At 39.5% G+C, this 26990-nt stretch overlaps 1 protein-coding gene across 24 annotated transcripts in view; it reads left to right on the forward strand.

The window, feature by feature from the left end:
• Positions 1-26990, forward strand: part of FANCI (FA complementation group I) — a 73534-nt gene that overhangs the window by 26719 nt on the left and 19825 nt on the right. For 11 of the 24 annotated variants that reach the window (XM_024349359.3, XM_510581.9, XM_054667896.2 and 8 more), the window contains exons 11-24: positions 2836-2928; positions 3623-3759; positions 6156-6336; positions 8134-8221; positions 10616-10746; positions 11211-11281; positions 12581-12695; positions 14556-14678; positions 19674-19742; positions 21074-21175; positions 22149-22325; positions 22403-22524; positions 23299-23463; positions 24388-24567. In XM_024349359.3, coding sequence (XP_024205127.2) covers positions 2836-2928; positions 3623-3759; positions 6156-6336; positions 8134-8221; positions 10616-10746; positions 11211-11281; positions 12581-12695; positions 14556-14678; positions 19674-19742; positions 21074-21175; positions 22149-22325; positions 22403-22524; positions 23299-23463; positions 24388-24567 — 1754 coding nt within the window. The remainder of the gene's footprint in view (positions 1-2835; positions 2929-3622; positions 3760-6155; positions 6337-8133; positions 8222-10615; positions 10747-11210; positions 11282-12580; positions 12696-14555; positions 14679-19673; positions 19743-21073; positions 21176-22148; positions 22326-22402; positions 22525-23298; positions 23464-24387; positions 24568-26990) is intronic. The other 13 variants (XM_063795338.1, XM_024349357.3, XM_063795339.1 and 10 more) reach the window with 3 other exon arrangements.

A 26990-nucleotide genomic window follows, 5' to 3' on the forward strand; every position in this document is an offset into this window, starting at 1 on the left:
ATCTGTTCCCAAGGAATTCTAATTTTAATTAGAAAATTTTAATTGCATCTTTCTTTCGGCATTATTAGCTGGCATTCTTCTGTAAAAAGAGCCTCTCCTTTCCCTATTGTTTTGAATATAATTATGCACTCATGAACCTTTTTAAATTCAATGTACTTATTATTCATTACTGTCATTATTTGTTTTGAGCACAAAATTACCCAAATTTAGCCAGTTGGATCCTTCAAGTCAGCTTATGTGTTCTTTTGATGTGACCCCATTTAGTCTTTGAGCTTGTGGCATGATATGCCCAAGGCTCACCATAGTACTTTCTTTGCCCCATCCTGATGCTAGCCATGTCTCTAAAAAGCCCTGGGTCCCTTTTGTAGGAAAGGATATTTAAAGACAATAATCTGAGTAGGCTTTAAAACTTCTTTATCTTCTCTGTATCTGTTCACTCTTTTTTTAAATTTAGGTTCGTACTAACTATATTACTGGCCTTTTTACCAGCTTTATGTATTTTGATCCACTCTGTTGTTTTGTTTTTGTTTTCCATTTGATTGCTGTTTTATTTTACATTTTTTTTGTTTTATTAGTATCTTTTCTAGGCCTTGAAAATGTATTCTTTAAACTTTTTGAGGCACAATTTACATAGCACAAAATTATTTTATTCTAAGCATGCAATCCAGTGATTTTTTTTTCATAAATTTACCTAGTTTTGTAACTGTCACTATAATCCAATTTTAGAACATTTTTTATCACCCTGTAAGATCTTTTATGCCCATTTAATCTGCATTAGCACTCCCAGTCCCAGGTAACCACTAATCTACTTTCTGTCTCTATAGATTTACCTTTCCTAGATATTTTGTATAAATGGAATTATATGATATGTGGTCTTTTGTGTATGTCTTCTTTCATTAAGTGTAATGTTTTCAGGATTCACCTGTGTTGTAGCATATGTCAATATTTCATTTCTTTTTATTGTTTTGTTTGTTTTAGGAGACATGGTCTCACTGGGTCACCTAGGGTGGAGTGCAATATCATGATCATGGCTCACTGTACCCTCAAACTCCTGGCCTCAAGTGATCCTCCCACTGTAGAGTTCTGACTAGCTAGGACCACAGGCGCACACCACCATGCCTGGCTAATTTGTAAACAATTTTTTTAAGAGATGGAGGTCTTGCTGTGAACTCCTGACCTCAAGTGATCCTCCTGCCTCAGCCTCCTGAGTAGCTGGGATTACAGGTGTGAGCTACCACATCAGGCTCATTTCTTTTTATTGTTGAATAGTATTCCATTGTGTGGATATATATGAGTTTTGTTTAGCAGTCTCCCAGCTGGTGGACATTTGAATTGTTTCTACTGTTTGGCTATTACAAATAATGCTGCCACTAACATTCAAATGTAAGTCTTTGTGTGGACATACGTTTTATTTCTTTTGTGCATATATCCAGGAGTAGAACTGCTGGCTTATATGAGAAATTTATGTTTATATTTTTAAGAAACTGCCTGTTTTCCAAAACGGTATCATTTTACATTCCCACTATCAACTATGTGAGGGTTCCTATTTCTCTGTGTCTTGGCCAACATTTGTTATTGTCTGTCTTTTTTATTATATCCATTCTAATGGGTATGAAACAGTACCTCATTGAGGTTTAACTTTGCATTTTCTTAATGACTGATGATAATTGAGCATCTTTTCATGTGCTCATTAACTGTTCTAATACCTTCTTTGGTGAAATGTCTATTCAAATCTTTTGCCCGTTTTTTGAGTGTGTTGTTTGTCTTCTTAATTAAAATTCTTTGTATATTCTACTGACAAGTTCTTTTTTATTTTTTCAATAACTTTGTTATGAATGGTGACAAGTTCTTTATCAGGTATATAATTAGCAAATATTTTTTCTCAGTCTGTGACTTGTCTTTATTTTCTTAATGGTATCTTTTGAAGTACAAAAGTTTTAAATTTCGGTGAGGTCCAGTTTATCAATTTTTTCTTGTAGAAATTATGCTTTTGGTATTGTATGTAAGCAATCTTTACTTAATCCAAGGTCTTGAAATTTTTCTATGTTTTCCTCTAAAAATATTACAATCTTTGCTCTTACATTTGGATTTCTGATCCATTCAAGGACCTATTTTTATTTTTTATTACTATTAAAAAATGTTTTTTATGTCTCTTGAGTCATAAGGACTTTTTTGGGGGGTGCAGTGGCGCAATCTGAGCTCACTGCAACCTTCGCCTCCCAGATTCAGGTGATTCTCCTGCCTCAACCTCCCGAGTAGCTGGGATTACAGGTGTGCGCCACCACTCCCAGCTAATTTTTGTACTTTACAAGACAGGGTTTCACCATGTTGGCCAGACTGATCTTGAACTCCTGACCTCAAGTGACCCACCTGCCTCAGTCTCCCAAAGTGCTGGCATTACAGGCATAAGCCACCACACCCGGCCAAGGGACTTACTGTTAAATAGGCTGTTATACTTTTAAGATGTATGTAATGGGACCAGGTGTGGTGGTTCACACCTGTAATCCCAGCACTTTGAGAAACCAAGGTGGGAGGATCACTTGAGGCCAGGAGTTTGAGACTCTCCTGGGCAACATAGTGAGACTTCATCTCTCCAAAAAATTTAAAAATTAAAAATTAAAAAATTAGCCAGGCATGGTATAGTCCCAGCTACTTGGGAGGCTAAGCCAGGAGGATCCGTTGAGCCTGGGAAATCAAGGCTGCAGTGAGCTATGATTGCATCACTGCACTCTAGCCTGGGCAACAGAGAGACCCAATCTTTTTTTAAAAAAGAAAAAAGAAAAAAGAAGAAAGACAATGTAAGTAAATGACTTCCTTTTGGTTGCTCTCTTCTAGGTAGGACAGCAAGGAGATTCCAATAATAACTTAAGTCCCTTCAGCATTGCTCTTCTTCTGTCTGTAACAAGAATACAAAGATTTCAGGACCAGGTATTTTTTTTAAAATGCCATTTTGTTTCTTTCTGTAGTTGGTAAAAAAAAAAAAAAAAAAAAAAATCACAGAAATCTGTTTTTGTTGTATCCGTTCCTAAACAATTTTATCCCCTTCCTGCCAGCAGCAAAGCTGCAATAAGACATGTATGTCCCCTCTGTTCTCTGGGGATTGATGGAAAACTTTTACAGGTTTTTGGTTTATTCCTCCGTTTCCTGTTGTGTGGTAAGCTAGGTAGTGAGGTGGGAATAAGAGTGGAAGGATACCACACAGCCCCAGTTGGAGGAAGGGACAATTTAGCTGGATATTCACCAGCAGTTTTACTATGTTGTAGCTTTCCAAGAGTAGGTTAGTTGCAAGGATGAAATTTACACTTTTTTTCTTATATGTGTTCCAGGTTGTGGGTAATATTTATATTGACTTTTAGCCTTTTTCCCCCCTTTTTTCTTAAGGAAGGCTTGTCTTCAGCTCCTTAAAGTTCCCACTGAATGTCATAATTTTTGTAACATCTTCATCTAGTTAAAATAGTTGTCATAGGGATATATGTGAATGGCAGCTCATAGGAACAGTTATAAGGTTAAGATTTATAGCATGAGCTATAATATTTGCTTTATTTTCTTATTTCTTTCATTCTGTTAGGTGCTTGATCTTTTATTTATTTTTTTTCATTTATTTTTATTAACTATACTCAAGGTGCTTGATCTTTTAAAGACTTCGGTTGTAAAGAGCTTTAAGGATCTTCAACTCCTCCAAGGCTCAAAATTTCTTCAGAATCTAGTTCCTCATAGATCTTATGTTTCAACCATGATCTTGGAAGTAGTGAAGAATAGGTAAGTTGGTGAACCATATCTCAAAAGGTTTATAAGGTGTTTAATGTTAGAAAATGCAATGTGATATCATACTTGCAGCCTGTGAGGGGAAACTGATGACTTAACAGCTGTTGACGTCACACATCGAGGTTCAGTTTCTTAAAACTGGTAGAGCATACTTTTTCCCTATGGAAATATCCTTGAATCTCAGGCCCTGGTTTCTTGGCCACCTTGACAGCAAGCATACAAAACTGAATTAGTTGCTTTTGTTTATTCCATGATATTACAATTCTCTATTTTCCTTTTCTTTCTTTCCTTTTTTTTTTTTTTTGAGACAGAGTCTCACTCTGTCACCGAGGCTGGAGTGTAGTGCCACAATCTTGGCTCACTGCACCCTTGACCTCCTGGGCTCAAGCAATCCTCCCACCTGAACCTCTCGAGTACCTGGTGTTACAGGCATGCTCCACCATGCCCAAGTAATTTTTGCGTTTTTTGTAGAGACAGAGTTTCGCCATATTGCCCAGGCTGGTCTTGAACTTCTGAGCTCAAGCAATCCACCTGCCTTGGCCTCCCAAAGTGCTGGGATTACAGGCTTGAGCCACCGGTCCTGGCCGTTTCTTTTCCTTTTTAAAGGAAACAGTCTCACTATGTTGCCCAGGCTGGAGTGCAATGGCTATTCACAGGCTCTATTATAGCACGGTAAAGCCTCAAACTCCTGGCCTCAAGTGATCCTCCCACCTCAGTAGCTGGGACTATAGGCATGTACCCCTGTGCCTGGCTTGGCCTTTCTTCTTCTTCTTTTTTTTTTTTTTTCTGAAGACGTAGGAACTTTTCACTATGTTGCCCAGGCTAGACCTGATCTTCTGGGCTCAACTGATCCTCCTGCCTCAGCCTCTCAAGTAGCTGGGACAATAGGTGCATGCCACTGCATCTGACTCATGGCCTCTTTTTAAAGTGAGTAAAAAACATTAAGAGTTTTATTTACTTTGTTGAAATTTGGAGCGTACGGTTGGAATTGAATTATTGATTAGCCAGTTTAGAGAAATTCATTTAAAACCACATGGAAAACATCAGTAACTGTCCTGGTTTTTATTTTAATTTCAGGATATACATTAGCTGTTGTAACAGTCTTTACTATGTCATGCTTTCACTGTGTATTAAATATATTTTAAAGTTTCATAATTTAAGCATAATTTATGGTAGGCCTCTTCTAGGCCTGGAATTCTTGTTTATTAATAGATTGAATTTACATGAGCTTTGCAGTAGGGCAAATTTGAAATTAGAGTTTATTGTTTGAGTGTTTTACCCATTGTTAGGCCTTAAAGCTTTTTAATCTTTGTATCTGATTATTCTTTTTCCTGAGGTTTATAGTTGTGTCTCCAGTATTTTCCCAACCCAATCTCTTAAAGTTGGGCTAAAGAAGGAGGTACTCACTAACCAGGAAATTCCTGGAAAGCTTCCCATCTTCTGGAAATCTCAACCGTCATAGGACTTGAAAGCATCTCCATGTATAATTAGCCTGGAGTGGGTACTTGCCACTGGGTGGGACCAAACCTCAGCTGGGAGAGATTTGGATAGCCTTATTAGATCCTCTAAAATAACTGGCTGGTTAGTTACACATGCTTGCCCCAGTCAGTTAATGACCCTTTAAATAATGCATTCTCCATTTTATGTAATTGAATTTTTGGCTCTTCAGAGTATGAATATTGTTAACTCTGTTAAAGTGTTATAATTTATCCATAACTGTCTACTTCATTCTGTAGTGCTGCATTATAATTTGTTGCAATTTAACAGGTAGATATAATGGATAAAGGTTATATTCACATTATTTCCACTGTGGGGTATAACATTAAGTGGTATAAAACCACCAATGATTCTACTCTTTTACAAAAGATTATTTGTAGTTTTAGCTTATGCTGTTGATACCAGATCACTCATCCATTTATAGTATAAATATCTACTGAGTGTCTTTTATATGCCACCCTTGTGCTAAGCAATGTGGGTAAAAATATGAGTATACTATGACCTCTCTCCTAGAGAATCTCTGTCTATGGAGGGGAGCTAATTTGTAAGCCTCTACATAAGCGTTGTCAGTGCTGTAGGGTAATAGAAGAGGCAGCAATGAACTTCTCATCATGAAATCTTGAATAGGAATCTTTAATTTTTTTAATACTCTCTAGCTTCTGGATTTTCCCAGTATTCTGTGTGTCATTGGAGACCACTTGCCTGCTGTTCCCATTATGGTACATTTAGGAATTCAGAATTCTGTCAGACGATGTGTGTAAAGAAAAGGTTTATATGCAGAGTACGTTGATTATCTAGGTCAAGTTTGGGAAATGTATAACAGGGCAATGAGTATAAAGGTAAGAATATCTCACCAAGTTTTTCTTTTTTAACTAAGCTTTGTGTTCTTGTAGTGTTCATAGTTGGGACCATGTTACTCAGGGCCTCGTAGAACTTGGTTTCATTTTGATGGATTCATATGGGCCAAAGAAGGTTCTTGATGGAAAAACTATTGAAACCAGCCCAAGTCTTTCTAGAATGCCAAACCAGCATGCATGTAAGCTCGGAGCTAATATCCTGTTGGAAACTTTTAAGGTGAGACACTGTTTTGGCAACCACTCCCTAATTTTGTTTAAATAATCCAAGTAGGGCTTGGCATTTGCCTGGGAGTTTGGTGGACAAGGAAATTTGAGTATGTATTAGTTTGACAGAGGATATATGACAGAGATTAGGATAATATTGAAACATTATAGATCCAGTTTGATGGAATACTTACTTACGTATTCTTTTATGTAAGTTTTTCATTTATTTCACTTAATCCAATTGTTTCTGACCTAGAAGTTTGAATATAAGACAGCTTTTTCATGATTTTTCCTTATTCTTCCAGAAGTAAACCATTTCTAGTTTTTGTTTTATTTTGTTTTAATGCTGTTCCTTTACACAGAAGAAATTTTTTTAGGTCACTGTAGAGCATCAAGCTTAAAGAATCATGCTTAAGAATTTTTACTGAAAATAAAACAAAAAAAGAATCATGCTTGGTCGGGCATGGTGGCTCAAGCCTATAATCCCAGCACTTTGGGAGGCTGAGGTGGGCAGATCACTTGAACTCAGGAGTTTGAGACCAGCCTGGGCAACGTGGCGAAACCTCATCTCTACAAAAAACACAAAAATTAGCCAGGTGTGGTGGCACGCACCTGCAGTCCCAGCTACTTAGGTGACTGAGGTGGATCACTTGAGCCCAGGAAGTCAAGGCTACAGTGAGCTGTGTTTGCACCACTGCACTCCAGCCTGGGTAACAAAGTGAGATCCTATCTCAAAAAAAAAAAAAAAAAAAAAAAGAATCATACTTATTGGTTCATTGTTTCTGAAGAAACCAAAATGGGAAATGTACATTTTTTTGACATTATTACCAAATTATCACTGACATCTCAATCTTAATTACTGAAACAGTTTTCAAAAATTTATTTTCTCTTGAATAAAAAAATGCTAGATCATATCTGAGGTTAAACAACTTTTCTAGTAATTCCTCTAAGTCTTCTTGATGTTCAATTGTTTAATGTAGCTACACACCAAGAGTGTCTGCTGAAAATGTTTATTTGGGAGGCTGATCTAAATGTAAATCTAGTGTTCTAATCCAGAACTATGAAGTAAATGTCAGAATAGTTCTTGAGAGTTATCAGTGTATTTGATGATATAAATTACCCTGCTTAACAGTGATATTGTTAAAGACATTATCTTAGAGTATGTTTTTGTATTTAAATTATTATTTTTCAAAACTAAAGAGGCTCCATTTGATTTCACATAGATGTCGGCTTTATCAAGGCATCTTTATAAATTGCTACTAAGTCACTAACAGTCTGAGGTCTGAACGAATTAGTCTGTACCATAAAGTAATCAAGTTCAAGTAAGAATTTTAACTACAATTCAAGTGAAAATTCAGAATGGGTCTTTTTAACAGCAACTGCTGTGCTTCTAGAAACTGAGAAAGGGGTTAGGGAAGATCTCTTAAGTTTCTAGAAATCTTCATGGGCTTTTACATTTTAATTTTTAGAATAAAAGTTATGTATACTGTCAGGAATATGGATATTGTCAGGTAATGGATACCTGAGTAGAATTGATCCTGTTTGATGCTGAACCTTATATGTAGCAATAGTTTAATGTGATCTGTACTTTTAGGCTAATAAACATGGTATTTATCCTACTAATGAATCATCTAAGCACAGAACAAGGGGAAAGTTGAGTGATTCTGTCTTTCCAGATGATTCACATTATATTCTGATTTTTTGAGTTTTATTCATATCCAAACGGTTCTTCATGCTGCCTGACATGCATTGATATACTTAAAAGCTGAAGGGTCACCCAGGAATATTTTATTTATTCTGTTCTTTTTAGATCCATGAGATGATCAGACAAGAAATTTTGGAGCAGGTCCTCAACAGGGTTGTTACCAGAGCATCTTCTCCCATCAGTCATTTCTTAGGTATTCAACTTTGAAAGAATGAATAAAGTTTTTAGAAATATTTTCATTTAAATGTCATAATCATTTGGTCCTGGGAAAAAAATTTTAATGAGCATTTAAATGCAGTATCTTTGATAGGATGCCAATAAAGGAAATCCATTTATGTTGTCTGGGATTGTCAGTTGTCAAAAAGGCTGTAGCTGTTAGTAAGGAAAGCAACAATTAACCAATAAGTAAAACTTCCATTTTGCTCAACATTTTCTCTTTTTGTTAATACCTCTCAAATGAGTGCTGTCCTGCTGCTGCCACTCATTGACTTCCTAGTCCTTTTAGCCTTGACATTTGGACCGCACAGTGTTTCTCTCTGGTAACCTCTGAATTTGCTATTTTGTTGTTGTTGTTGTTGTTTCTTTTTTAGACACAGTTTCACTCTGTTGCCTGGAGTGCAGTGGCGCAATCTCAGCTCACTGCAACCTCTGCCTCCTGGGTTCACGCAGTTCTCGTGTCTCAGCCTCCTCAGTAGCTGGGATTACAGGCGCACGCTACCACACCCAGTTAATTTTTGTATTATTAGTAGAGACAGGGTTTCGCCATGCTGGCCAGGCTGGTCTCGAACTCCTGACTTCAGGTGATCCACCCACCTTAGCTTCCCAAAGTGCTGGGATTACAGGCGTGAGCCACCATGCTTGGCCTGAATTTGCTGTTTTTAATACATAACTCCTAATGTCTAAATTTACTAGCCTTCATCACAAATTTTAAAAATTTCTCCGTGTCATTCATCACTGTTTATAACTCCCCTGAAACTTTTTAGGTAAGTTCTCTGATTACTGTAAGAGTCTGCTTCTTTTCCTGCCTGTGACCAGTTTTCCTCTTACCTCAAATATAATACAGTTCCCTTCAAACAAATTTTCCTTTTCATTGCTCCTATTTCCATTATTTGAAACATGGTTCTCCAGGTCCTGGAGGCTGGAATTACCTTTTATTTTCTCAAACACACTTAGTACCTAAGTTCTGTCATTTTTCTCCCTCATACTGTTATTGTTTCTATCTTTTTATTCCCTCCTCCTCCCAACCTCACATCCAGTGTCTAATTCCTATTCTTACTACCTTGAATTTAGACTACTGCCACAGCTTTCTAACTGGTTTCCTGGCTTTTTCTTCTCCCTGCAGCAATTTAACCTGCATATTACCACACATTAGTATTCCTAAAATACCACCTTATGACTACAAAATCATCAATATGTTCTTTAGTAAATTGTCAGCTCTTTTTGTTTGTTTGTTTTTTGAGATGGAGTCTCACTCTGTCACCCAGGCTGGAGTGCAGTGGTGTGATCTCAGCTCACTGCAACCTCCGCCTCCCGGGTTCAAGCAATTCTCCTGCCTCAGCCTTGAGAGTAGCTGGGACTGCAGGCATGCGCCACCACACCCAGCTAATTTTTGTATTTTTAGTAGGGATGGTGTTTCACCATGTTGGCCAGGATGGTCTCAATCTCTTGACCTCGTGATCCACCTGCCTCAGGCTTCCAAAGTGCTGGGATTACAGGCATGAGCCACCACACCTGGCCAAATTGTCAGCTCTTTATCCTGGCACTGAAGGTGCTTGACAAGTTGATCCCACCCTACCTTTCCAATGTTAAAGTCAGTTATTTACTTTCCTGGATTCTTCACCCCAGCATCATTGATTTCCCTACCATCTTCTGAATATGTCTTATACTTAGCTTTCTCATACCTTTACTCATACTTTTCCCTTTATATATGTAGGCCTTTCTGGTTCTTTGTGCATTTAAATGTTCCCCATCTTTTAGAACCTAGTTTAAGTTCCTTCTCCTCATTGCTTTCCTAATATATACCAACTCATAATGAGCTCTCCTTCCTTTGAACTCTTATTTAAACTCTCCCTTTACCATTTGGTAGGCAATAAACTATGTTTGGAATTAATAGATATTTGATATTACTCTGTGATTTACCTCTTTAATTCTTTAAAAAAATTTTTTTACTTCCAACTAAATTATTAAAATTTTTGAGGAAAGACTATGTTTTATACTTTTATGTTCCTAATAGGACCATATTATGCTTGTGCATAGTAAAAATTCAGAAATATTTATTGATTTATTTTAGCTTAGAAGTAAGAAGATGTGTGCTACTACTTATGTCTAGGCAGTGTAATCGGTTTCTTCCTTTCTTTTAGGCAGTTTAATTTTTATAGAAATTGAAACTATCATAGAAAAAAGCTAAAATTTTCCTGGTTACATTGGAGAAAAAGTATATATAGAATCAGTAGAAATTTGTATTGCAGTATACTTGACTTATTTGAGAAAGGAAACAAAAGACTTTACATTTCTTTCTCCGTATTTTTCTTTTATTTCAGTTATCTTTAGTTATTTGAGACAACTGATTATAGATTCTGTTTTTCAGACCTGCTTTCAAATATCGTCATGTATGCACCCTTAGTTCTTCAAAGTTGTTCTTCTAAAGTCACAGAAGCTTTTGACTATTTGTCCTTTCTGCCCCTTCGGACTGTACAAAGGCTGCTTAAGGCAGTGCAGGTAAGTCTTCAGATTCCCAAGTAACTTGCTAAAACTGAGGTTTAACTGTCTAGTGGAAGTCTGATGCGTTTCTGTATAAATATATATGTCTAAGAAATTCTATTCCACTTTAGTCTGAAACATAAAATTTGCATTAAAAGGGCAAGAGCATTGAGCAAGACTGTTTTCCAGGTTTATTTCCTATCCATAACACTATTCTCTCAACTCATTTTCAAGTTAATGAAATAATTAAAACTCTCTTAGAACATTATTGACTACAATAGATTTACAAAGGCATTCGCAACCAGTTTCATTTTAGTGTTTCAGAGTATACTATTGTCCTTGTTAACTGTAATAAACATTAAAACGTATATAAAACAGAAGTAAGCTTCCTTATAGAAGCCATATGGTATCAGTATTGGGTAGAAATGACCTAAGGCTAATAAGCAAACTTGTTCTGTTTTTACCCACTGATTCTTTTTCAGCCCCTTCTCAAAGTCAGCATGTCAATGAGAGACTGCTTGATACTTGTCCTTCGGAAAGCTATGTTTGCCAAGTATGTAGCATCTTTTTCTATCATAGGAAGACGTTGTCTTCTAATGTTGGAGCTAAAGTTATCTCTGCCATCTCCTAGTACCACCTGTTCACAGTGATCATGAGAATTCCTAGCCCCGCAGAGCAATTTCATCAAATAAGGCATTTTGCTAAGTGCTTTATGTGCTTTTTTCATTTAGTCTTCAGAGCAACCCTATGAAGTAAGAATTATTGCAATTCCCATTTTACAGATAAGAAAAGTTAGGCTTAGAGAAGATGAGTGACTTTCCAAAAGTAAAACAGTAGTTGGTGGTGGAGCAAGGATTCAAAGTCAGGTCTAACATCAGAGCTTGTGATGTCAAGTACTTTGCTCTACTACATTAGAATAATCTTCAGGGTAATGTTCTAGTGTCAAATACTCTGAAACCTGAGCTGGCAGCAGTTCCAAAGGGGAAAGTACCTTAGTCAAGAAGAATATACTTAAGAATCTCATTTTAGTGAACATCTGAATTATGATCTAGAGGCTAGTAGATCAAATTAATTGTTGAGGGGAATGAGTTTTATTTGTAGCTTAGCCAGTCCCTCCTAACATCTCTTCCTTTATTTCTTAGTATATAAGCTAGAGATGATCTTGCCATCTCCTAAAAATATAAGACAGTAATATGTGAAAAGCATTTGGTACTTTGAGGATAAGATGCCCAATTAATATCACATTGGCCATATTATAATATATTCATGGGTGTCCAGAGGAACAACTAAGCCATATGCTATTATCTTTGTTCTAGAATTAAAAGTGTTTGTTACTCCTCACCCAAAGGCATAGCGAATAGACTGAGATATTACGTTGTAACGTCTTTAACATGAATTAATCATTGCGCCTCAGTGAGAAGACAAGTGTGACATTTTCTGGATGGACAGTTTACATGGCATCAAATATTACATTATCCTATGATGAAAGAGAGCATATGAAGGGAAGCACTCCTTCAAACATGGCAAAATCAGCAATTTCTTACATTTGAGTAACCAGCCAATTTTACAGTCTCTCAGCACTCTTCTTATTCCTCACATAGACTTGAGAGCAGGATAGAAGGAAGTAGAGTATCATGAGTTAAGTATTGAAAAAAGTCAGTTGAATTTCTGTATATAAATTGCTTTGAACAGCTGATACCTTATTTTGAGTACATAAATTCACTTTGTTTTGCTCTACGCTTCATTGTTTATACATATGCCTTCTCTGTATGCAACTAGCTGGATTTTTCTGACCCAGAAGCATATTCCTGTGAAATAGTACTGTTTGTTAACTTCTCTATTTCTGAGCTAGCCAGCTTGATGCCCGAAAATCTGCAGTTGCTGGGTTTTTGCTGCTCCTGAAGAACTTTAAAGTTTTAGGCAGCCTGTCATCCTCTCAGTGCAGTCAGTCTCTTAGTGTCAGTCAGGTAAGGATTATTTATGTTAACTTGTAGTGTATGCGTATCATTCATGTGCATCGATGAAATGCACGCTGTTTTCTTTTATTCCTGTTATGGTTGTAAGAATGATCCTAGAACTAAAGAGTCTGATGATGATGATGGTGCTGCTGCTGCTGATGATGATGATATTGGCTAACACTCATTAATGGCAGATTTACTGTATGCTAAACTGTGCTATCCAGTATGGTAGCCACTGTCCTCAGTGTGGCTATTGAATGGAACATTTGATTGAAATGTGGCTAGTCCACATTGTGTTGTGCTATACATGCAAAATTCATACCAGATTTTGAAATAAAAGAATGTAAAAATCTAATAATTTTTAATATTGATTACATCTTCAGAGAGAATTTTGTATGTGTTGGGTTACAGAAAACATTAAAATTTGACTTTTTCTCTTTACTTTTTTAATGTGGCTACTAGAAAATATAAAATTACATACATGGCTTGCATTTGTGGTTCATATTATATTTCTTTCTTTCTTTCTTTTTTTTTTTTTTTTTTTTGAGACGGAGTCAGTCTCTGTCACCCAGGCTGGAGTGCAGTGGCGTGATCTCGGCTCACTGCAACTCACTGCAAGCTCTGCCTCCCGGGTTCACGCCATTCTCCTGCCTCAGCCTCCCGAGTAGCTGGGACTACAGGCGCCTGCTACCGTGCCTGGCTAATTTTTTGTATTTTTAGTAGAGATGGGGTTTCATTGTGTTAGTCAGGAGGTCTCGATCTCCTGACCTCGTGATCCACCCGCCTCGGCCTCCCAAAGTGCTGGGATTACAGGCGTGAACCACCACACCCGGCCCATATTATATTTCTTTTGGATAGCACAGTGCTAGATATTGTGCCAAAATGCTTTACATTTATTATCTCATGTAATCTTCACAGCAGTCCTCTGAGGCTAGATACTATTATTATCCCATTTTCTTATGTCAGTGTATTTACTTTGCACAGGAACATATATTACACCTTGTAATCTGGGAAAACAAAACTTTTTATAATAATCTGGTAATCTAGTCTTTGGGGCAATAAAATTGTCTTCATAATTTAAATGATGTGCTATAAGATTTATAAATAGGAGACATTTATATATAACAGTTTGACTAGGAATCCTCACTTTATTGCTTTGGTATAACTACATAAAGCTTTGTCTATAACATATAGCATAGATTAAATATTAGGAACACTAAGTATCATTTGTGTGTTATTATCCCCATTTTAAGACAGGGAAACTGAGGCTGAGCCAGGTTAAATAACTTGCCCAAGGTTATATAACCAAGAAAGGGTGGAAGAAGGATTTGGCCTCAGGCAGTATGAACTACATTACTGTGATGCCTGGAGTAAGGATTAGGAATTCTTGGTCTATAATTGCTGATTTTATTATGTAATTTACACAAAGGATGTCAGTTCTTTGTCATGTCCATTTCTAAACAAAAGACTGTCTTCCTCTAAACCTTTCTAGAATTTGTGGAATAGTGAGATTCTTCTAGCTATTGAAGAAGTCTTAGACCTTTTAAATAAAATTATGTATATTGTTACTACTGGATTCTAGTGGCTTGAAATAAGCAGTGTACCTTCCTAAGCAATTGATATTGTCAAGGAAACCTTAAGGAATATGAACAGTTAATTTTGTTAAAATGCTTAAAAATTCTCTTATTCCAAACCAGAATAAGAGTGACACTTACTACTGCATGGTAATGATTATACTGTGTGTCTCACCCCTGGGGTTTGGCATGTGGAGGAAGCTAAGTTTTTTTGACCAAGAACATAGGCTCATTTAGCTCCTTATTGGAAACAGCTTTGGTAAGATAGACGTGAATTGGCCTGTCTTCCTTTCAGGTTCATGTGGATGTTCACAGCCATTACAATTCTGTCGCCAATGAAACTTTTTGCCTTGAGATCATGGATAGTTTGAGGAGATGCTTAAGCCAGCAAGCTGATGTTCGACTCATGCTTTATGAGGTAAGTCCGTAGAATGGAAAGAATGTAGCAAACCCCCAACTAATAATTTTTATTTTAGTAATTTTTTTCCTGATTATAAAAGTACAGTAGCTATGCTCTTACTTGATGTAGTCAGCACCAGTAGCTAGTGATGTTTAGTCAAAAAGTTGTTTAAGGCAGGGCACAGTGGCTCACACCTGTAATCCCAACACCTTGTGAGGCCAAGGCAGGAGGATCAAGCAAGACTCTGTCTTTACAAAAAATAAGAAAATAAAAAACATTAGCTGGGTGTGGTGGCATGCGCCCGTGGTCCCAGCTACTCAGGAGGCTGAGGCAGGAGGATCCCAGCAGTGAGGCTGCAGTGAGCTATGATCACACCACTGCCCTCCAACCCAGGCAACAGTGAGACCTTGTCTCTCAAAAAAATTTTTTTAAGGTGAGAAATCATAAAACACAGTTGATAGACCTTAAATATTTTATTTTAATTTGAAATATTTAAATATACTATAAATTTGCCAGTCTTAAGACTAAGTCCTTTTTTTTGCTTTGTTAATGATTACAAGTTTACTTCCTGCCTCTCATACAAACCCATACACTTAATTTATTGCCTATAGTTTCAAATTTGTGTTTACCTAAAGTGGTATAAAAACTTTAAGCTACCTCAGATACAGTTTAGCACAAAAATCTTTTAGATAGCTTCAGTTTTTTCTCTTTTTACAATTGTGTTACCTCTAATTTATCAGAAATTGGTTTGAGAGACTGACTTTCCAAACATTGAACTTAGTTTTGTTTTTTCTTTGGGACAGAGTCTCGCTCTGTCACCCAGGCTGGAGTGCAGTGGCACAATCTCGGTTCACTGCAGCCTCCATCCTCCATCTCCTTGGTTCAAGCAGTTCTTCTGCTTCTCAACCTCCCAAGTACCTGGGATTACAGCCATGCACCACCATGCCCAGCTGATTTTTGTATTTTTAGTAGAGATGGGATTTCACCATGTTGGCCAGGCTGGTCTTGTACTCCTGGCCTCAAGTGATCCACCTGTCTCGGCATCCCAAAGTATTGGGATTACAGGCGTGAGCCACCATGCCTGGCCTAACTTAGTTTTTATAAAAGCAACTTCTTTTTCTTTTTGCACTGGGTTTTCAACAGTTTACTGAACGTCTGATTAAATCACTAGTTATTATGACAGTACAGCTAAGAGAAATACAACTACTGACTTGTGATTAGCATATACTCACCCAGAGGATATTGTGGTAGCATATGTGAAAACAACATTCATCTTTCTGTACATTTCCATCAGAGCTCTTAGATGCCTAGGTGCACTATCAACGAGCAGTAATATTTTGAGAGGAATCTTTTTTTTTCTGAGCAGTAGGTCTCAACAGTGGGCTTAAAATATTCAGCAAACCATGCTATAAACAGATGTGTTATCATGCAGGCTTTGCTTTTCCATTTATAAAGCACAGGCAGAGTAGATGTAGCATAATTCTTAAGGGCCCTAGGATTTTTGGAATAGTAAATGAGCATTGATTTCAACTTAAAGTCAGCAGCTACATTAACCCCTAACAAGACAGTCAGCCTGTCCTTTGAAGCCAGGCATTGACTTCTCCTCCCTAGCTAGGCAAGTCCCAGATAAAGTCTTCTTCCAATATAAGGCTATTTCATCTACATTGAAAATCTGTTGTTTAATATAACCACCTCAATCAATTATGTTAGCTATATCTTCTGGATAATTTGCCTCAGCTTCTCCATCAGCATTTGCTGCTTCACCTTGCACTTTTTTTTTTTTTTTTTTTTTTGAGTCTCACTCTGTCACAAGGCTGGAGTGCAGTGGCACAATCTCGGCTCACTGCAACCTCCGCCACCCAGGTTCAAGCGATTCTCCTGCCTCAGCCTCACAAGTAGCTGGGACTATAGGCTCACGCCACCATACCCAGCTAATTTTTGTATTTTTAGTAGAGACTGGGGTTTCACCATGTTGGCCAGGATGGTCTCAATCTCTTGACCTCGTGATCTGCCCGCCTCGGCCTCCTAAAGTGCTGGGATTACAGGCGTGAGCCACTGCGCCCAGCCCCTTGCACTTTTATGTTATGGAGATGGCTTCTTTCCTTAAACCTCATGAACCAACCTCTGCTCGCTTCAGCTTTTCTTTGGCAGCTTCCTCATCTCTTTCAGGCTTTATAGAATTGAAGAGTTTGGTCCTTGTTCTGGATTAGGCTTTGACTTAAGGGAATGTTGTGGCTGGCTTGGTCTTTTACCAGACCACTAAAACCTTCTTCACATCAGCAATAAGGCTGTTTAGCTTTCTAATCATTCATATGTTCACTGGAATAGCACTTTAAATTTCCTTTAAGAGCATTTTCTTTGCATTCACAACTTGGCTCTTTGGTGCAAGAAGCCTAGCTTTTGACTTGCCTCAGCTTGTGACATGCCTTACTAAACTGGATCATTTCTAGCTTTTGATTTAAAGTGAGAGACGTGCGACTCTTCCTTTCACTTGAATACTTATAGGTCATTGTAGGGGTTATTAATTGACCTAATTTCAATATTGTTTGGTCTCAGTGAATAGGGAGGCCTGAGGAGAGGTGGAGAGATGGGATGATGGCCCAGTCAGTGGAACCAGTCAGAACATACACAGCATTTATCAATTAAGTTCACTATCTTATATAGACACAATTTGTGACTCTTCAAACCAATTGCAATAGTAATGTCAAAGATCATTTATCATAGATCCCCATAACACATACAATAATAAAGAGAAAGTTTGAAATATTATGAGAATTACCAAAATGTGACACAGAGACATGCAGTGAGCACATGCTTTTGGAAAAATGGTACTGAGAGACTTGCTTGATGTAGGGTTGCCACAAACCTTTAATTTGTAAACGTAATATCTGCGAAGTGCAGGTCAAGCAACTTACAATAAAATTAGGTACGCCCATATTCTGTATAAACCACATTGTTTAAACAGTTAAGGCACAGTGAGCCACTCTTCTTTAGGGTGAGCTTTGTGTCAGTGTAAGTAACTGTTTACCAGCTAAATTCTCAGCCACCAGCTGGCAAAGGTGCACTAAGGATAGGCAGTCTTAGACTTCATGTGTTAACTCTTGTGCAGTCCTTGATATGCCCCTTTCCCCCCCCAAAAAATCTTCACCCTTATTTAGCTCTAAAGTAAAAAAAATTAACATGAAGTGGATCATAGACTTAAACCTATTAGAATATTGCTGTTCATTTATTCATCAGTCTTAGTATATCATTGGTATATAAAAATACCTTATGTAGTGATAAAACTTGTCATATTTGTTGCAAGTGTATGCCAGATTGCCATTTGCTTTTTTTTTAATATGATCCTTTTAGACTTAAATAATAATTTTTGGTTACTAAATCTATTGATTTTCTTCCTCTGAGATGTCTTCTATTACTTTTTTTTTTTTTTTTTAAGAGACAGAGTCTTCCTCTGTTATCCAGGCTGGAGTGCACTGGTGCAGTCTAACTCACTGCAGCCTCCAGCTCCTAGGCTCAAATAATCCTCTTGCCTCAGCCCCATCCCCAAACGATTGGGACCACAGGCACAAGCCACTGCACCCAGCTAATTTTTCTGTTTTTTTTTTTAACCTTTTGTAGAGACAGGGTCTCACTTTGTTGCCCAGGATGGTCTCAAATGCCCTGGCTTCAAGCGATCCTCCTGCCTCAGTCTTCCAAAGTGCTGGGATTAAAAGCATGAGCTACCGTGCCCGGCCCATCTTTATTATTTTATCTGTAGAAAGTCCAAATCCTTCCAATGAATATTCACTAACATTTTCTTTGAGGTTTTTTTTTTTATGCATTTGTTTTTGACGTTTAGCTACTTAATTCATCCTGAATTTGTATGATAATATATATGAGGAGCTTTTCCCCCAAGCTAACCATTTGTTCAGACATCATTGCCTCCTTTATGTGTACTATGTATCTCTGTATGCCATTTTAAAATTTTGCCTGTAGATTTTTGTGCCAAGACAAAGTGTCTTTTTATTATTATTACACATTCATAAAATATTTTAATTGCTGTTAGGATTAATTTTCCTTTGTTCCGTTCCTTTCCCCTTTCCCCTTTTTCCGTTTTCCTTTCCTTTCCGATGGAGTCTCACTCTGTTGCCCAGACTGGAATGCAGTGGTGCGGTCTCGGGTCTCAGCTCACCACAACCTCCCCATCCCTAGTTTAAGCGATTCTCCTGCCTCAACCTCCCAAGTAGCTGGGATCACAGGCGTGCATCACCATGCCTGGCTAATTTTTATATTTTTAGTAGAGATGGGGTTTCACCATGTTGACCAGGCTGGTCTCGACCTCCTGACCTCAGGTGATCCCTCCTGCCTTGGCCTTCCAAAGTGCTGGGATTACAGGCATGAGCCACCGTGTCTGGCCTGTTTCTTTTCTTTAAACAAAAAAAATTTTTTGATCAATTCTCATTTGCTTTTACTCACAGATGAACTGTATAACCTCTTTTCCAGGTTCCAGAAAGAAAGTTCTCCCCAGGATTTTTTTTTTTTTTTTTTTTTTTTGAGACAGAGTTTTGCTCTACTGCCCAGGCTGGAGTGCACTGGTGTGATCTCAGCTCACTGCAACCTTCATACCTCAGCCTCCCGAGTAGCTGTGATTACCGGCATGTGCCACCACACCTGGCTAATTTTTGTATTTTTTAGTAGAGACAGGGTTTTGCTGTGTTGGCCAGGCTGGTCTCGAACTCTTGGCCTCAAGTGATCTGCCTGTCTCAGCCTCCCACAGTGCTGGGATTACAGGTGTGAGTTACTGCACCTGGCTTCCCCAGGATTTTACTCTGAGCAGTTCTTAACTAAGACTAGGACATTTTGGGTGGGAAAAAAATATGGTCATTTATATTAGGGCATTTAGGACCGTCAAATACGGTCTCAACAGGAAAAAACTGAGAAGAGGATAAAGAAAGTGTTATTTTTAAGTTATGATTGTCCAGATCACTAGTATCTCTGTTAAAGTGCTTATTTCTTCTCTTTGATTCCTCGTAGGGGTTTTATGATGTTCTTCGAAGGAACTCTCAGCTGGCTAATTCAGTCATGCAAACTCTGCTCTCACAGGTAAAATACATTTTTATGGATATATGGAAAACAGACCATCAAGGATCGAGAGACAGTTGATGGTTTTTAGACCTTTCAAAATATAAAATAATTCCCAACTAGTACATTGGTACTTTGTGAACATGCTGTGGGTATGTTATGCTGTTCTGGGTTGTCTTATCTCGGTCACCACTTACCTGTCTGCCATAATACCATCATCTAGCAGTTATCCTTGTGAATTAACAGTCTGTATCCTAAGTCAGAAGGACATTTTGAAGAACCATTTATATAAGGACCATTGCAGCTGTATCCATTATGTTATATTTCTGAAAGAAAAAAGAAATCCAAAACAAATATAGCAAAATATTATTTCTTAAATCTGGGTAATGGATACATGGATGTCTTTTACATTCCTTTCTGCACTTTTCAGTTAACAAATTTTTAAATTAGAAGATTAAATTCTTCTAATCTTCAAGACTAGAAGAATTCATATAGAGACTCTCTACCAGGAGGGTTCCTTTAGACCCCTAGTCTATCATTTTGTTTGCTGTCTCTCAATGCCATTGCTTTGTGATAGTTATGAAGTTTCATTTAAAATTAAGGTCTCAGATGTGTGAAATTATTGGAAGTTCCCATACTGTCCATCAAAAGCTTTTCATCTGGCCTTAGGCTTGATCCTATATAAAATTTATATTCTGTCAGCTATATTGTATCTTTCAAACTGTAATCAACACATCTACATTCACACGTTTAACAAAAATAGAAAATTATGTTTGAAGGCATAGAATAGCGCTTTCTGACTCAGGTTAATATGCAGGACAGTAAAATTCTGCAGACTCCAAAAGTTAAAAGGAGAAAAATAATAACTCATATTTTTTTTGGCTGTCTTATATGCCAAATACTGTTTGAAGTACTTTACATGTATTGTCATGTTTAATCCTTATACAATGATTATTAATAATATCCTCATTTTTAAGATGAGGAATCAAGGTACAGATACTTTTATAAAAACCAGTAATAAGTAGTGGTACTGGGATCTTGGACTCAGCCAGTCTGACTCTGGATCCTGTATTTTTAACCTCCAAGTTAACTGAAAATGTTGATTGCATGTACAAGTTTAGGAATAGAAGGAATTGGAATAGGAAAGATGATCCTAATCTGTACAATATCCAAAGCAAGAGCACAGGATGTGGGTGAGCCAAAGAAATAAAAACTTGGCTGCATTGTTCTTTGAACAGTTGAGAAATGTGTGTTAGAAGGCATTAGACATTAAAGATACCTTTCACCTGACAAGTTAAAAAAGTAAAAAGCATTTATGAGCCAAGATGTCTTTTTTTTCTTACTATACACAGTTAAAACAGTTCTATGAGCCAAAACCTGATCTGCTGCCTCCTCTGAAATTAGAAGCTTGTATTCTGACCCAAGGAGATAAGATCTCTCTACAAGAACCACTGGTGAGACTTTTATTCTTCCTTCAACCATTATTTTTAGTATTAAGGATAGGGTTGAACTTTGCAAAGAGATACCTTTCCCTGTGAAACTCTCTTCCTGGTTCTTCCAATGAATGTTTACTTTTAAGTCTTCCCTGCTTATCATTTCTGAACCATTATCATTTTGGATCTATTGGTAAGTTATCTCCATGTTAGCCTTTTACTAAATCAAGGCTTCCATCACTTCCCCCAGAGAATATTTTATCTCATTTATGAATCTTTGATTACATTCACTAAATAAATGTACTTTAGAATGGGGAGAGGGATGATGTCACCTACGAACAGATGAACCTAGGAGACCTGCTTCATTAGTCTAGAGGAAGTATATGATTTAGGCTGAACTAGGATTGGCACTGTTGAACCTTCAGAGGAGCTAGGCCTGGTTGACTTTCTGTTCTTATCTAGCCTCAGAAGGACAGCGAAGAGGATAAAAATGGAAACTCCCACCCCAAGTGACTTATAACTCATGGCAGAAGAAAGGAGGAAGTCTTTCAGTTGTCATATCTTGCCTTCATTTTTGTGCCTTCTGTGACATGAGATGTCCTCAGCCTAGATCTAAGATGCTGTGTTGGTCTCCTAAAGATTCCCTCAACATAAACCTCTATCTTTAGAATAGCCTCTGGGACTCAAATGAACTAGAGAAGATTTAACTTCACCACCTAGCTCCAGGGTTATTTATCAGACCAGAGATAGCACATCTAATGTTGCATTTTGAGGTGTCAGCCACTTAGGCCAATTTTCGGGGGGAAGCATTAGAAAAGGATGCTGCTGTTCAATTAATTTTCCCAGTTTTGTTAATTTAGATGGACTTAATTTGTAACGCCAATGAATCATTTTCTTTAGCCTTATAGATAAGAGTTATTTGCTGGTTATGAACAACTTTATAAGTTATCCAACAACACTCAAGAGTATTTAATTTACTTATTTTCTCCTACAGGATTATCTGCTGTGTTGTATTCAGCATTGTTTGGCCTGGTATAAGAATACAGTCATACCCTTACAGCAGGGCGAGGAGGAAGAGGAGGAGGAAGAGGCATTCTACAAAGACCTAGATGATATATTGGAGTCCATTACTAATAGAATGATTAAGAGTGAGCTGGAAGACTTTGAACTGGTAATTGCTAAGTCCTCAGCTGTATTGAATGATGGAGTTCTTTAGTAGCTTATTAATTTTTATCTTGTGTCTTTTAGGATAAATCAGCAGATTTTTCTCAGAGCACCAGTATTGGCATAAAAAATAATATCTGTGCTTTTCTTGTGATGGGAGTTTGTGAGGTTTTAATAGAATACAATTTCTCCATAAGTAGTTTCAGGTAAGGTATTGCTATAACTCCATTTGTAATTTGATGAATTCTCCATTTTATTTACATATTTTTACTGTAGCAATATTCTAGGCAGTAAACAGACCACAGACGATGACACTGTCTCTTAAATGAGCACCTAGTCTAAGACTAAACTGTGTTCTTTCCACTAGAGAGCGCTGAAGTATATGCTTACCAGGCCTATAAAATGAAAGCCTTCCAGCAGGGTTTCACTTACTCAGAATTTCCCAGACCCTGAATTCAAGAACCCCTAATTTTAACATGGAAATTTTGATTGGTGGTAGTATTGGACTTTAATACTCTGCAGGGACTGGTATAAATAAGGGAGGGGAGGCCAGGTGCGGTGGCTCACGCCTGTAATCCCAGAACTTTGGGAGGCCAAGCTGGGTGTATCACTTGAGGTCAGGAGTTCAAGACCAGCCTGGCCAACATGGTGAAACCCCATCTCTACTAATAATGTAAAAATTAGCCAGGTGTTAGTGGCTGGGACCTGTAGTCCTAGCTACTCGGGAGGCTGAGGCAGGGGAATCACTTGAGCCTGGGAGGCGGAGGTTGCCGTGAGCCAAGGTCACACCAGGGGAAACAAAACCCAGATAGATTGCTGTGACCTGGGAGTATTATATTAATGAAGTTCTATTCATTTATAATGATACGTCTAAAATATGACATTTAAAGAAACATTGTGATTTCTTTATTATCATATGTAAAAGTAAACCACAATATTCTGATGTTTGTCCTTAGCGGTCTCTTTTTTGTTTTTTACAGTAAGAATAGGTTTGAGGACATTCTGAGCTTATTTATGTGTTACAAAAAACTCTCTGACATTCTTAATGAAAAAGCTGGTAAAGCCAAAACTAAAACGGCCAACAAGACAAATGATAGTCTTTTGTCCATGAAATTTGTGTCCAGTCTTCTCACTGCTCTTTTCAGGTAAGGTTCTGCTAGAGTGCTTAAAGACAGCCACTCCCTGAGGATCGTATACCTACCTAGGCTCACTTGTTTCACTTCGTTTGGATTGTTTACAGTAAGAAATAAGTCAGGAGGTTTTATTTTTCTTGAAATAAAAGCTGGACAATCCTAGGTAGGTACTTTAAGTAGGTACCTTGAATTATTAAAGGACAAATGAGAAACAGTGGGCCAATAAATGAAAAGATAGGGATGAATTCCAGCAGGGTGTTTTAAGAAAATCTATATAAGTAGCTTGTACAAGATAACAGATTTAAAAAGGTAGGGGGTGCCAGGCATGGTGCCTCACTCCTGTAATCCCAGTACTTTGGTAGACTGAGGTGGGTGGATCACCTGAGGTCAAAAGTTCAAGATCAGCCATGACCGATATGGTGCAACCTCATCTCTACTAAAAATACAAAATTAGCCGGGCATGGTGGTGCGCACCTGTAGTCCCGGCTACTTGGGAGGCCGAGGCAGGAGACTCACTTGAACCCAGGAGGCAGAGGTTGCAGTGAGCTGAGATCATGCCATTGCACTCCAGCCTGGGCAACAAGAACAAAATTCTGCCTAAATAAATAAATAAATAAAAAGGTAGGGGGGTGACTGAATTAAAAATACAAAGGGACAAAAAAAAAACTAAAAGACTAAGACTGACATTTAAATTTTATCAAAGTAAAGGATTTGGGGAGGGAGAGAAAATGAGGAACCACTAAGAATAACGATTATAAAAGGGCAGCCATAGCAGTGACTATAGCTTGGGCTGCCTAGAGAGTCTGCCAGTCGGAACTTACTGGCAAGCTCTGTTGGGTGCTGCTTTTCTGAACAATTTCTAGAAAGCCTAATTCCATATACCAATAGCAGTAAGGGAATCTTCCTTTTTCTTTCTCTCTCTCTGTCTCTCTCTAGGGATAGTATCCAAAGCCACCAAGAAAGCCTTTCTGTTCTCAGGTCCAGCAATGAGTTTATGCGCTATGCAGTGAATGTAGCTCTGCAGAAAGTACAGCAGCTAAAGGAAACAGGGCATGTGAGTGGCCCTGATGGCCAAAACCCAGACAAGATCTTTCAGAACCTCTGTGACATAACTCGGTAAGCCACTCCCACCCCTTAGAAACTTATTCCACTTGGCTGTGGTGTCTCCAAGAGAATAAACTGGGAACAGAGGATGAAGGTAATTTGAGGTTGGACATATTTTAGGAGTGAAAGAATATAAAAAATTAGCCAGGTGTCGTGGCAGGCACCTGTAATCCCAGCTACTCAGGAAGCTGAGGCAAGAGAATCACTTGAACCGGGAGGTGGAGGTCGCAGTGAGCTGAGTTCATACCACTGCACTCTAGCCTGGGTGACAGGGCAAGACTCTCAAAAGAAAAAAAAAAGCCAGACACGGCAGCTCATGCCTGTAATCCCAGCACTTTGGGAGGCCGAGTCGGGTGGATTACCTGAGGTTGGGAGTTCGAGACCAGTCTGACCAACATGGAGAAACCCTATCTCTACTAAAAATACAAAAATTAGCCTGGCATGGTGGCACATGCCTGTCATACCAGCTACTCGGGAGGCTGAGGCAGGAGAATTGCTCGGACCTGGGAGGCGGAGGTTGCAGTGAGCCTAGATTGTGCCATTGCACTCTAGCCTGGGCAACAAGAGCGAAACTCCATCTCAAAAGAGTGAAAAAAAGTGCAGTCATTGACATAGGGTCTTTTTTCTAGTCTTGCCTTCCCCTGGTGCCCCCCCCCTTTTGTTTTTTGTTGTTGTTGTTGTTGTTGTTTTGGCTTTTTTTTGGCTTTTTTTGAGAGAGTCTCGCTCTATTGCCCAGGGTGGAATGCCGTGGTGCAATCTCGGCTCACTACAACCCCTTCCTCCCAGGTTCAGGCAGTCCTTCCACTGCAGCTTTCTGAGTAGCTGGGACTACAGGTGCACACCACCATGCCCAACTACTTTTTAATTTTTAATTTTAGTTTATTTTATTTACTACTTTTTTTGGAGACAGAGTCTTGCTCTGTCACCCAGGCTAGAGTGCAGTGGCGTGATCTTGGCTTACTGCAACTCGGCCTCCCTGGTTCCAGTGATCCTCCTGCCTCAGTCTCCCAAGTAGCTGGGATTACAGGGCACCACCATGCCCTGCTAATTTTTGTATTTTTAGTAGAGACAGGGTTTCACCATGTTGGCCAGGCTGGTCTCGAACTCCTGACCTCAGGTGATCCACCACCCTGGCCTCCCAAAGTGCTGGGTTTACAGGCGTGAGCCACTGCACCCGGCCCTTATTTTTTTTTTTTAATTTTCTGCAGAGATAGGATTTCACCATATTGCCCAGGCTGGTCTTGAACTCCTGGGCTCAAGCGATATGCCCATCTCAGCCTCCCAAAGTGCTGGGATTACAGGCCTGAGCCACTGTGGCTTTTGTTTTTTCGGTTTTTTTTTTTTTTTTTTTTTTTTTTCCATTTAACCCTGAGTGGACACAGCACATGTTTCAGAGAGCACGGGGTTAGGGGTAAGGTCATAGATCAAAGGATCCCAAGGCAGAAGAATTTTTCTTAGTACAGAACAAAATGAAAAGTCTCCCATGTCTACTTCTTTCTACACAGACACGGCAACCATCCGATTTCTCAATCTTTTCCCCACCTTTCCCCCCTTTCTATTCCACAAAACCGCCATTGTCATCGTGGCCCGTTCTCAATGAGCTGTTGGGTACACCTCCCAGACGGGGTGGTGGCTGGGCAGAGGGGCTCCTCACTTCCCAGTAGGGGCGGCCAGGCAGAGGGACCCCTCACCTCCCGGACGGGGCGCCTGGCCAGGCGGGGGGCTGACCCCCCCACCTCCCTCCTGGACGGGACGGCTGGCCGGGCAGAGGGGCTCCTCACTTCCCAGTAGGGGCGGCCGGGCAGAGGCGCCCCTCACCTCCCGGACGGGGTGGCTGGCCGGGCGGGGGGCTGACCCCCCCCCCCACCTCCCTCCCGGACGGGGCGGCTGGCCGGGCGGGGGGCTGACCCCCCCACCTCCCTCCCGGACGGGGTGGCTGGCCGGGCGGGGGGCTGACACCCCCACCTCCCTCCCGGACGGGGCGGCTGGCCTGGCGGGGGGCTGACCCCTCCACCTCCCTCCCGGACGGGGCGGCTGGCCTGGCGGGGGCTGACCCCCACCTCCCTCCCGGACGGGGTGGCTGCCGGGCGGCGGGGCTCCTCACAGATGGGGCGGCCGGGCAGAGGCGCTCCTCACATCCCAGACAGGGCGGCGGGGCAGAGGCGCTCCCCACATCTCAGACGATGGGCGGCCGGGCAGAGACGCTCCTCACTTCCTAGATGGGATGGCGGCCGGGAAGAGGCGCTCCTCACCTCCTAGATGGGATGGCGGCCGGGCAGAGACGCTCCTCACTTTCCAGACTGGGCAGCCAGGCAGAGGGGCTCCTCACATCCCAGACGATGGGCGGCCAGGCAGAGACGCTCCTCACTTCCCAGACGGGGTGGCGGCCGGGCAGAGGCTGCAGTCTCGGCACTTTGGGAGGCCAAGGCAGGCGG

Source organism: Pan troglodytes, chromosome 16, assembly GCF_028858775.2.
Source record: "Pan troglodytes isolate AG18354 chromosome 16, NHGRI_mPanTro3-v2.0_pri, whole genome shotgun sequence".
In the NCBI taxonomy this organism is placed as follows: domain Eukaryota; kingdom Metazoa; phylum Chordata; class Mammalia; order Primates; family Hominidae; genus Pan; species Pan troglodytes.